At 44.9% G+C, this 13,026-nt stretch overlaps 1 protein-coding gene across 1 annotated transcript; it reads right to left on the reverse strand.

Annotated features, from left to right (window-relative positions):
• Window positions 1–3,075: 3,075 nt before the first annotated feature.
• Window positions 3,076–4,098, reverse strand: LOC142846714 (IQ domain-containing protein F5-like). The gene is made up of 2 exons (XM_075967547.1): window positions 4,077–4,098; window positions 3,076–3,515 (listed from the first exon to the last, which is right to left on the reverse strand). Exons 1-2 carry the CDS (start codon window positions 4,096–4,098, stop codon window positions 3,076–3,078), a joined length of 462 nt encoding a protein of 153 aa, XP_075823662.1.
• Window positions 4,099–13,026: the final 8,928 nt, after the last annotated feature.

Genomic DNA, 13,026 nt, shown 5'->3' on the forward strand with positions numbered 1-13,026 from the left:
AGTTCCATCGGTAGAGCGAACAGCCAGCACACACAAAGTCCTGTACCACGTGAAACCAGACATGGTGGTGCGTGCTGGTAATTCTAACACTTGGGAAGTAGAAGCAGCAGGGTCAGAAGTTCAAGGTCATCCTTAACTTAAGGATATAACTTAATATAGTGAGTTCAAAGCTAGCCTGAGCTACATGAGACCCTACCCAAAAAGGAAGGTGGAAAGAGGGGGAGGAAGGAAGGAAAAGAGGGAACAGGGAGGAAGGGAGAAAGGAAGGAAGAAGAAAAAGAGAAAATTAATTTGGATAATTAATAGAGTAGATGCAGATCTATATACTGAAAATTTAAAATATTGATAGGAAACACCAAAGTACAGCAGGATCAGTGAAGGAAAATGTGTTCACAAGCTAAATGACAGCAGAGGAAAGATGTCACGTGTTCACTAGCCGGGCAGGCAGGTCTAATCCATTCGCTATCAAGATGAGGTCGCCAGGCTTGGTGACAGTTCACTGAGCCTCTCACCAGCCTAGAAGTGTTTTAGTTTTTTATTGCTATTTTTTTTAACTTTCTGGTACAGTTTTAAGTGCACAATAAATTGAAAGTTCGTAGATTCCCCCCCCCCCCCGGCCCCAGTCACTCCTAGCCTCGCTCATTAGCAACACCCCCACCAGAACAGTACCTCTGTTATAATAAGCCTACAAACTGACAGCAAAAAATTCCGTTGTCCTCAGCTACGGCATGCACACATGTAATCCCAGCACTCAGGAGGGAGAGGCTAGAGGACTGCAAGTTCAAATCAATCCTGGACCACATACCACTCCCTCCTCTACCCCCTAAAAAAGCCTCCATCTCTGACATTTACTTTATTTACTTCCTCCATAGTTTTTTGTTTGGTTGGTTTTGGCTTTCTTTTTCTAGACTACTACATAGCGGAAGCACACAGTATGGAGCTTTCTTTCCTTGAGTCACGTGCATGCAAGTTCTTGCATGTGTTCTCATGCCTTACTCACCTTAACACCACATAAAATCCCACTTGAGGGACGTACCACAGTTTATTGAACCCCTCCTATGCTAAAGGACATCTTGGTTGCTTGCAATTTGGGCAGTTATGAATGAAGCTTCTGAAATCCCGCATGCTTGGGGTTTTATGGGAATGAAAGTTTTCCATTCCTTTACGTGCACTCAAAGGAGGATCTGCACACCAAGAGGATCTGTGTTCAAGGCCAGCTACACACTGAGACAGGTCTCAAAAGGCAAGCATGCCCACAACTAGGTGTGGTGATAACACCTGTGATCCTAGCACTGGAGAGAAGGAGGCAGAAGAGGATCAGAAGTTCAAGTTCACCCTCAACAACAGAGTGAGTTTAAGTGTAGCCTTGTGTCTGTGCATGAGCGTGCAAACATCACACACACACCACATGCTCACATGCACATACATGTTTGCACCATATATACACACATACACATGCATTTGCCACATACACACCACAGATTCACACACACATGCATACACGTGCATTTGCCACATACACCACATACACACATGCACATATACACATATGCACATATGTATGCATACAACACACACGTATACATCACATATGTATGCATATACTTGTGAGCAGTGTTTCTCTGTGTTTCAGCAGCTGTTCCTGAATAACCATTTAGAGATTTATTATTAATTATAAATTCTAGGCCGATAGCTTAGGCTTGTTACTAGCTAACTCTTACATTTCAAATTAGCCCATATTTCTTTTCCTCCCTCTGTCACATGGCAGTACCTTCATTCAGCACAGCACATTCATCTTGCTCCTCTCTGCATCCTACCCATGACTTCCGAGACTCTGCCCTTCTTCCCAGCATTCTCCCTCTCTGAAAATCCTGCCTAGCTATCAGCCAATCAGCTTTTTATTAACAACATATGCTCACAGTATACAGAAGGATTATTCCACAGAACACACACATTATACAGACTCACAATACACACATGCTTACATCACATACATGCACACACATGCACACACATGTACACACATATACACACATATACACATGTACACACATGCACACACATGTACACACATATACACATGCATATACTACACACAAACATATACCACATACAGACTCTTATACACACATACACATATACTACACACACGTTCATATATCACACACTATAGCACACACACACATACACACACACAACTTTTTAAAAAGAAGGAAAGAGCTTCTTGTCCATCTGTGTCCATAGCCGCATTATTCAAACAGCCAAAAGGCAGAGCGACACCGATGGACACAGGCAGTCTATGCAGTCTCCGGGCTATTATTCAACCTGGCCAGGTGGTGGTGGCACAATCCTTTAATCCCAGCACTCAGGAGGCGGAGACAGGCTGATCTCTGTGAGTTTGAGGCTAGCCTGGTCTACAAGAGCTAGTTCCAGGACAGGCCCCAAAGCGACACTGAGAAACCCTGTCTTGGGGGGGCGGGGGGACGACCCTGGCACATGCTACAAATGAACTTGGAATAAGCCAGTCACAACAACATAGGTTTTGTGTGGGTTTTCCAGAATGGGGGGGGAGGGGAGAGGTCCCACATATATAAATTTGAATGCATTGAGACAAAAGTTGTTCGGGGCTGAAGGGAGAAACAAAAAAAAATCTATTTAATGGGTAGAAATTTCCAGCTTTGCAAGATGAAAATGTTATGGAGATGGAAGGTGACAATTGCACAATTGTTTAAATCGTTAAATAGTTAAAATAATGACTTTGTGTCAAATTTTTACCATGATTTTTAAAATAAGTCTTAAAACTTTGTAGCAAACACAAAGCCCCAAAATACAGGCCTGCATGCTGTATTGTCAAGGGAGATATGTTGTCCCTGGAACTGAGGTACCTGGAAACCTGAAATTCTACCGCCCCCGGCCCATGACAGACATTACTAATCCATCCCAGATCCTTATCCTCCAGCACTGAGGCTCCTCCTCAGTTGTGTCCCTCAGAGTTGATTTGCCCGGCACCCGGCATCTGCTGTGCTAACTCAATAGTGACAAAGAGAGCTGAGGACACGGGGGTAGCAGACCTGGTCACTCTTTTATTGGTAGGGTTATGCATTGCCGCACCTTGCATGCCTGTGAGCCCAGGGAAATTTCGAGTTGAATATCAAGTCGATTTTCTTTGATTTCATAGTCGCCCTGGATAAAGCCACGAGTGTGACAATTATGCCAACGCCAATAAACCTGGATGATGCGGGCAGCATTTAGTAAGCGACAGTACCGTTGGCGGATGCGCCACATCCGGAACAATGACTGCAGTTTGACAATTGCCCTTGTTTTTTTAGCATACAGCTCCAGAGCCGCCTGCCGTCTCTTCTCCCGCAAGCTCACCAGTTTCTTTCTCCACCAGGACTGAATGATCCACGCATTGAGGGCAGCATACAGCAGCGAGCGTCGCAGCAGAGTGCCACGCCACCATGCTTGGATGAGCACAGTTGCGGATGTTTCTGTCATGGCGGTAACTTCTGGGCCTTGCAAGAGAGAAAAGACCGCTTAGGACGCGCAGGAAGGTCAGGGTGTACCAGACAGGAATCCTGATCTTCCATTAAGGTGGTGCGGGACCGGGCAAAGCTACAGCTGTACCCAGGTGACCAACGAGGTTGGCCTACCTCTGGTAGGTGCTGATTTGTCAGCATGAATACATCAATCTGACCCGAGTGCCTGGGCATGTGCTTATAAGTAAAACAGGGGCACATCTGCTCAAGCTACCTCACCCAATTTTCCATGGGTTTTCCCGTTGGTCAGTCCAGGGCAAGACACCAAGATTTAGAAGTGAAATGGTTTTAAGGTTCACTTGGGTGGTTAAGAGCACTGGCAGCTCTTCTAGAGGTCCTGAGTTCAAATCCCAGCAACCACATGGTGGCTCACAACCATTTGTAATGGGATCTGATACTCCCCTCTTCTGGAGTACATGCAGAGAAAGCAAGAACACCATATACATAAAATAATAAATAAATCTTTAAAAGAAAAAAAAGATTCACTTGGGAAGGACCACCTCTCTGGGATCCAGAACCTTCTGTTCAACAACCTACCAGAGAAAAGTCGCCCACCCATGTTATCAGGAGCTTAAACATCAGTTAGCAGGTACATCACTGCAAACATACACGCCTGCACATACAAAGCACATAACAGGCTTAGAATGTGCTTCATTTCTCTAATGATAATTTATCTTTTTAAGATTTATTTTATGTGTATGAGTACCCTATCTGCCTTTATCTATCTTCACCTTTCCAGTCCAATAATTATTTTTTTTTTGAGACTGTCTCTCATTCTATAGCCCAAGCTGGTCTGAAACTCACTATGTAACCCAGGCTAGCTCAGATTCATAGCCATTTGTTGGCCTCCGCCTCCCAGGCATTTGGATTGCTCATGGCCTGTGTGATCAATATTAAAGTTTTCTTTCTGTATCTGGGAGGAAAACAGGGGAAAAGGTAAGAATGCTTTTCCTGGTTCCCAGTCAACAAGACCCCACTCCTGGCCTTTTTTGTTTGTTTGCTTGCTTGCTTGCTTGCTTACTTTTGACAGGGCCTTACTATGTAGCTCTGGCTGTCCAACAACAGGCTGACCTTGAATTCACAGAGATCCTCCCGCCTCTGCCTCCCCGAGTGCTGGGATTAAAGCTGTGGACCACCACACCCAGCTATTTCTGGCCTTTCTGATAATACTGGATGTGGAGGTAACTATGGTAACTAGGAGACCTTACCCTATCCTATCAAATATATCCAACCTTTAGACTTGTGAATAACATTACCACCTACAAAGGTCACATGAAAAAACCCACACAGTGGAGTTACAAACAAAAGCAGTCACACCCATAAATCCCATAACATTTTAAGGCAGCTCACAGCTTTATACTGGGTCCACTCATAGCTCTCCTCATCTGCACGCTGCCTGTGCAAGGGTGAAACACATCTGGATAGGTCAGTCTCTTAGAAGCATTCAATGCCCTGTTTTAGGCAGGCATGGTTTGTTGCAGAATATTATTTTCAGGCGTGTTACTTTTGTTATTCTGCATTTGTTGGACTCTGTGAAGCTGTGATTCTTTGCCTGTCTAAAACACCTGATGGTCTAATAAAGAGCTGAACGGCCAATAGTGAGGCAGGAGCAAGGATAGGAGGAGCCAGCAGGCAGAGAAGATAAATAGAAGGAGAAACGAGAACGAAAAGCGTGAGAACAAGGAGAGGGGGACATCGGGGACCAGTCACCCAGCCACACACAGGAAGCCAAGGAGAAAGAAGGAAAGGAAGGGATACAGAAATAGAGAAAGATAAAAGCCCAGCGGCAAGAGGTAGTCGGGATAATTTAAGAAAAGCTGGCAAGAAACAAGGCAAGCTAAGGCTGGGCATTCACAACTAGAAGTAAGCCTCTGTATGTGCTTATTTGGGCGCTGGGTGGTGGGCCCCCCAACTCCAAAAGAGTGAAAAACATCACACAACAATGACTGAACCCCCCTCAGAGCTACATTCTACTAAATTACCCATAGTTAGGGGCTAGATGTTTCCATCACCCCGGTCTGCTCTCCTCCTGCTCTGGCCCTGCCGAGAGAGTTGATAGGAGAGAGTGATGAGGTCACAGAGGCATCTATGACACAAGCACCGGGGGTGGGGGAGCTTCTGACAGCCAGTATTCTCAGCCCCTGTGTGATGAGTCCCTGGCTAGGAAGGGAGGGTCCACCACACACTACAAATCCACATAACCCATCTCTTTTTTTTTTTTTGATTTTTCGAGACAGGGTTTCTCCGTAGCTTTTTTGGTTCCTGTCCTGTAACTAGCTCTTTGTAGACCAGGCTGGCCTCGAACTCACAGAGATCCGCCTGCCTCTGCCTCCCGAGTGCTGGGATTAAAGGCATGCGCCACCACCGCCCAGCTATAACCCATCTCTTTACACCACTCCAATCTAGTTGCTTCCCACAGAAAGTTCTCATACCTCCACAAGCATCTTTCGGGGTCTGGAAAGATGGTTCAGTGGTTAAGAGCGCTGGCTGCTCTCCTAGAGGACCTGGGTTTAATTCCCAGCACCCAAACTCCAGTTTCAGAGAAACCAATGCCCTCTTCTGGCTTACATACATGTGGTGCACAGACATACATGCAGTCAAATACTCATAGACATAAAATAATAATTCTTTAAAGATTTATTTTTAGTGGGCACCAGGATGGGTGCATCGTTTCTTCTGCTATCACAATTTATCAGTGTAAAATTAGTGCCGTCAACGCAACAGAATCTAGAATCATCTGGGAGAAGGGTCACTGGGTGCCGTCTTAATTTAGGGCAGAACCATTCCCTAGGCAAGGGGATCCTTGGCTGTACTAGTGAGTAAAGGGAACAGAGCAGCAACTGGCTTAATTCAGGGTGTCTTGATTTTAGATGCAATGTGACCGGCTGCTTCAGGCTCCCGCTGCCCTGGTCTCTTGCCAGGGTGAGCTGTTCCTTGAGCTGGAACCACAATAACCTCTTCCCCGCCCCCTCAAAAAAGGGGGCTGGAGAGATGGCTCTGTGGTTAAGAGAACTGGCTGTTCTTCCAGAGGATCCGGGTTCAATTCCCAGCACTCACATGGTGACTCACAACTGTCCGTAACTCCAGTTTATGGGACTCCAACACCCTCTTCTGGCCTCCAAGGGCACTCCATGCATGTAGTGTACAGACAAACACGTAGGCAAAACACCCATACATACAAAGTAATAAAGAAATTGAAAGAAATTAAGATAGATCAATATTAGCAGGTAAAGCAAAGCACCATCTTCCGGGCTTGCAGAAAAACGGTTTTCAGAAAGTCTGGAAATGTTCAGTGCATATCTTATCACAGCGGACTTTTTCAAAAACCAAAATGTGAAAATGAGATTGCAGAGAAAATGAATTTCCAACTTGTTCCTTTGCTAACCAAACCAGGGAAGCGCTTGCCGGGAGTGGCTTTAATGAAATCAGCTTGATTGCAGCAGCTGGAGAAACGTGTCCAGAGAAAACAAACAGTGTCAGCTTTTCAATTAAAACGGCTGCCCAGAGAATGGAAGACATTAAGGGGGTAACACCAACAGTCAATTTTAGAACAAGAAGAATGTTTCCAAGGGGTTTTCTTTGGCTCCTGATGAGCTGACAGACCGAGCCAGTGTAAACCAGCTGCTGCCACTGACAGGGCAGACACCAGCTTGAAGTGGCTGAGAATGGGCTATAAATAGGGTGTGTGAAACAATGAGAAATCTGTCGTAGAAGGGAAAGAAAAACCAAAACTCAACACCACTTGACGCGGACTCTTCCTAGAAGTGATAAGCCTGAGAGCAACGAAAATCGGCGTGGGGGGCAGTGGAAGGCTTAAGGGGACAAGCTTATGAAACGAAAGGCTTGGGCTGAGGCTCAGAGACAAAATACTTGTGTAAGGCCCTGGGGATTTGATCTCAGCATCACAAACAAAGCATGTGGTGCTTAAAGCCTGTGGCTTCTCACTGTATCCGTATCCATTAACAGGTGAGTTATAGAAAACCGTGGAATTGCACGCCACTAGGAAACTACTTAGCATCGTCGATTTAGCCATCATCAATTCCATGAATGTCTGTCAAAATCAAAGCTGGATAAGCTGCCTTGCCCAACCACTCTGGGGTTCCACGGCTTAGCAGTGAGAACATTTAACTGAAACAAGATTCAAAATTTCTGAACGAGGGCTGGAGAAATGGCTCAGAGGTTAAGAGCACTGACTATACTTCCAGAGGTCCTGAGTTCAATTCCCAGCAACCACATGGTGGCTCACAGCCATCTATAATGAGATCTGGTGCTCTCTTCTGGCATGCAAGCATACATGGAAGGAATGTTGTATACATAACAAATAAATAAGTCTTAAAAAAATACTTTAAAAAATATTTCTGAACGAGAAAAACCACTTGTGGCTACTAGTATCAAACACTGACCCCTGAGAAGAGACTGTATTCTACCTCCGTGCTAGTTGGGGTTTCTATGGTGATGTGACACCAGGACCACGCAACTCTCTTATAAAGGAAAACATTTAATTGAGGAGCTCGCTTATCGCTCAGAGGTTCAGTCTAGTATCATCATGACGGGAGATGGTGGTGTGCAGGCAGACGCGGTGCTGGAGGAGCTGAGAGTTCTACACTTAGAGCCACAGGCAACGGGAAGTAAACTGAGACACTGGGTGTGGCTTGGGCATAGGTTAGACCTCGAAGCCCACCCTCTCAGTGGCACACCTCCTCCAGCAAGGCCACGCCTACCCCAACAAAGCCACACCTCCCAATTGCGCCACTCCCTATGAGCTCATGGAGACCAATTACATTCAAACTATCACACCTGCCTTCGTGTTTCTTTTCCATTTTTAGAGTTTTCGATCTTTTAGGATTTTTTTTTTTAAATTAGCATGAGGCAAGGAGTTGATGAGAAGGCTGAGAGGTTAAAGCACTAACTGTTCTTCCAGAGGACCCAGGTTTAGCTCCCCGCACCCACATAGCAGCTCCCAACTGTCTAACTGCAGGGGATCTGACACCCTCTTCTGACTTCCATAGGCATTACATGAATGTGGTGCACAGACATACACGCAGGCAAAATGAACAGACACATAAAATAAAATAAATAAACCTTGTTTTTAAAGTTATAAAAATATATAAATAAATACAATTAGTATGCATAGTAATGAGTTTCCTTTTTGACATTTTCATCCAGGTGTGTGTGTGTGTGCCCACATGCACACACGTGCATGCTTCTGTATGTGCAGGGGCACATGTGTGTTCAGATGTACATGCATGTATAGACGCTGTAGGTCAACCTTAGATCAATTCCTCAGAAGCTGTCCTCCTTCCGTTGTGTTCTTGATCTTTAATTGGCTCAATTGTTTCATTGTTGTTGTCTTGTATTGTTTGGGGGGTTGTTTTGTTGCTGGTGTTTTGTATGTTTTTTAAAGATTTATTCATTTGTGTACTTTATGTTTTAGGGTGTCTTGTCTGCAAGTACAACTGCACACCAGAAGGAGGCATCAGATCCCATGGGACGACAGTTACAGAAAGTTGTGAGCCACCATGTGATTGCTGGGAATCAAACCCAGGACCTCTGGAAAAGCAGCTAGGGCTCTTAATATCTGCGCCGTTTCTCTAACCCCTTGATTTGCCTTTTAGACAGAGTCTTTCTGTGTAGTCTTGGCTGCCTGGAACTTGCTGCATAGATCAGGATGGCCTGGAACTCAGAGACCCACCTGCCTTGGCCTCCCAAGTGCTGACTGGGATCAAAGGCACAGGCCACTACACTCTGCCTATGAGCCCCACCTCCGTGTGGTGTGTGTGTGTGTGTGTGTGTGTGTGTGTGTGTGTGTGTGTGTTCAGGTGTACCTGCCAGAGGTCAGAGGATAACTCAGCTCTCTCTTTCCACCTTGTTCAGATAGGGTCTCTCTGTTTCTGCCATGCGGCATGCTCTAGGCTACCTGGCCCATGAACTACAAAGAAATTCTCTTTTCTCTGTGCCCCTTCCCTCCATAGGAGTGCTAGGATTACATAGGAACACTAATCCATTTATTGTTTTACACAGGTTCTGGTACTGAGCTCAAGTTGTCCCAGTTACAAGGCCAACACTTTTACCCGCCAGACATCTCACAGGCCCCACCTTTGTTTTCTGTCTTTAGATTTTCATTGGCCTGAAGCTCACCAATTCAGTTAAACGGACTGGCTATCGAGTCCCGGGGATTTTTGTCCCCACCTCCCCAGTGCTTGAAGGACACATCTGTGTCACCGCCCCTGGCTTTTAAATGGGTGCTAAAGGCTGGATTCAAGTCTTCACTATTGTGGAGCAAGCACTTTCCCAACTGAGCCCCAACCCTGTTCTTGGTTTTCTTGGGGTGATGGCTTGCTTGTTTGTTTTGAGACAAGGTCTCATTCAGCCCAGGCTGCTCTCATACTCGCTACATAGCCAGGCAGGGGTGGTGCACGCCTTTAATCCCAACACTCAGAAGGCAGAGGCAGGTGGATCTCTGAGTTTGAGGTCAACCTGGTCTACAGAGCTAGTTCCAGGATAGCCAGAGTTACACGGAGAAACCCTGTCTTGAAAAAAACAAAACAAAACGAAAAACAAAAAACAAAACAAGGGCTGGAGAGATGGCTCAGAGGTTAAGAGCACTAGCTGCTCTTCCAGAGGTCCTGAGTTCAGTTCCCAGCAACCACATGGTAGCTCATAACCATCTATAATGAGATCTGGTGCCCTCTTCTGGTATATGTGCAGGCATGCAGGTTAAATAAATAAATATTTTTTTAAAAAAAATCTACAGGTCTCTTTTTAAAAAAAAATCAAGCTCACTATGTAACTGAGCCTGGCCTTGAACTCCCGATGCTCTTGCCTCCACCCCACAAATACTTGACTATAGGTACATACCACACCAGGTCCTTGTTCTGGTTAATTCTCTTCCAACACTGCAGTCCCTCTGCCTCCCTCCTGCTGGTCCCTTCGCTTCCCCAACAGACCCCTTCTGGTTTCATGCCACACACATTCTATCCCCTCTTCCCTTTAGAAGCCTTTTTCTCTGAGCCTGGAAAAATGACTCGGTGGTTAAGAACTTTGACTGTTCTTCCAGAGGACCAGGTGCTGTCACCAGCCCTGATAGCAGCTCTCAACCTCCTGTCAGTCCAGTTCCAGAGGATCCGATGTCCTCTTCTGGCCTCTGTGGGCAGCAGGCACAGATATGCATGCGAGAAAAATCCCCATACACATAAAATAAAATAATAATATTTGTCTCCTCTTATGTCTTCATGTTTCTTGATGAATTAAACCCAGACTTTAAAAAGCAAAACTAAGGTAGCCAGAGAGACAGCTCAGTGGTTAAAAGTACTGACTGTCCTTCCAGAGAACTGGGGTCAATTCCCAGCACCCACATGGCAGCTCACAACTGTCTGTAATTCCACTTCCAGGGGATCTGGCACCATCACACAGACAGACATGCAGGCAAAACACCAATGCACATAAAAATAATCTTTAAGGAAAAAGAAAGCAAACCCATGGGGCTTGTAGCTAACATCTGTACTCTATAAAGTCATGAGGGAAAGAAGCAATTCTGAATCCTAAATAATGTCGTGTTTTGCTGCGAACTTCCTGTGCTACCATGAGACATCCACTGGTATACAAATCCTCACTGAATATATTCTGAGCTCAGATCAGAGATACAGCAGCCATGGTTTGTCAGTTTTTCCATGAGAAAATGAAAGTGGTTTCCGTATGTCTAGATGTATTTATCAAGCAAGTGAAGAGCGGCCACCCACATCTCAGATAAAAATAATCCAGGGCACAATGACGCATTTAGGGGAAATATCAAGGGGGGATCTAAGAGAACTCTGTAGCTGTCTCCCAAGTGATGAATATCCTCAGTAAAGATAGTGTGTCCACAGATGTATAGCAGTTAAAGATAGTGTGTCCATGGAAGTATAGCAGTTAAATACAGTGTGCTCATGGATATATAGCAGTGTTTGGCAGCGCCAAATATTTTACACAGTATCTGCACTGTGAAAAAAAAACTTCAGCGGTGAAATACATAATATTTCATTAAAGACAAGCATTTCCTTTTTAAAATTTATTTTATATGATTGAATAATTTATTGGTTGATTGACTTTTGAGACATGGTTTCTCTGTGTAGTCCTGGCTGTCCTGAAACTCGCTCTGTAGACCAGAATGACCTCAAATTCAACGATCTGCCTGTCTCTGCCTCCTGAGTGCTGGGATTAAAGGCGTGTGCCACCCTTCATGGCTCAAGCATTTTCTTTCATTATTTTAAAGATTGATTTATTTATTATGTATATAGTGTTCTCCCTGCATCTATGCCTGCAGGCCACAAGAGGACACTAGATCTCATTACAGATGGCTGTGAGCCACTATGTGGTTGCTGGGAATTGAACTCAGGACCTCTGGAAGAGCAATCGGTGCTCTTAGCCACTGAACCACCACTCCAGCACATGAAAGCATTTCCTATTAATTTTTTCATTGTTATTTTAGGGTTTTGTTCTTTCTTTTTTGGAAACAGAATCTCATGAAGCTTATGCTAGCTTTGAACTTGCTATGTAGCTAAAGATGACATTGAACTGTCGTGGAATATTATTTTAACTAGGTAAAAATGTGTTGCATTCATTTATGTTTTGAAATATGACTTTAGCCATGTAAAGGTGTGTTATATTTCATTGTGCTGCACTTGTTTAACCGTGTAAGGATGCGTGCTTAATTAGGTAAGAATGGGTTGCATTTGTTTCTCCTTGCCTGCCTAAGGTACCTGATTGGTCTAATAAAAACCTGAATGGCCAATAGCTAGGCAGGAAAAGGACAGGCAGGGCAAGGCTGCAGAGAGAATAAATAGACGAAATCTAGGCTTGAGAGGAAAGAGAAGAGGGAGGAGAAGAGAAGTAGGAGAAAGAGAGGGGCACACCCAGGGCAAGAAGCCAGGCAGCCACCAGGCAGTCAGACACGAGAAGCAGTGAGAGTAAGAAATACAGAAGGAAAGAAAAGCAAAAGGTCCTGAGGCAAAAGGTAGATAAAGAGAAACAGGTTAAGTTAAAAGAGCTAGCAAGAAACGAGCCTACACTAACTAACCTGAGCAATCATGGCTAATATTAAGTCTCCAAGTCATGATTTGGGATCTTTTGCTAAGTTTGTTTTTTTTTTTTTTAGTTTAGTTGTTGCTGGGTTTGGTTTGAATCTGGCTTTTCGGCAGGGCTAAGGCTCAAACCCAAGGCCTCACGTATGCTAGGCAAATGCTTTATCACAGAGCTACAGCTCAGGCACTAAGAAAGTATTTATTTGGGCTTACAGGCCTGTGGGTTCTGCCCAGGATCCAGCAGCCCCATTTTTTTAGGCTTCTGGTACAGGGTGTGAAAGGTACCCCCAAGACCAAGTTATCAGCACAAAGGAGATTAGTTTCCCCACAAGGACAAAGGGCAAAAAATAAAAAACAAAGACAAACCAGATGGCACACACCTTTAATGCTAGCACTCAGGAGGCAGAGGCAGGTGGATCTCTGAGTTC

Source organism: Microtus pennsylvanicus, chromosome 3 (genome assembly GCF_037038515.1).
Source record: "Microtus pennsylvanicus isolate mMicPen1 chromosome 3, mMicPen1.hap1, whole genome shotgun sequence".
NCBI lineage: Eukaryota > Metazoa > Chordata > Mammalia > Rodentia > Cricetidae > Microtus > Microtus pennsylvanicus.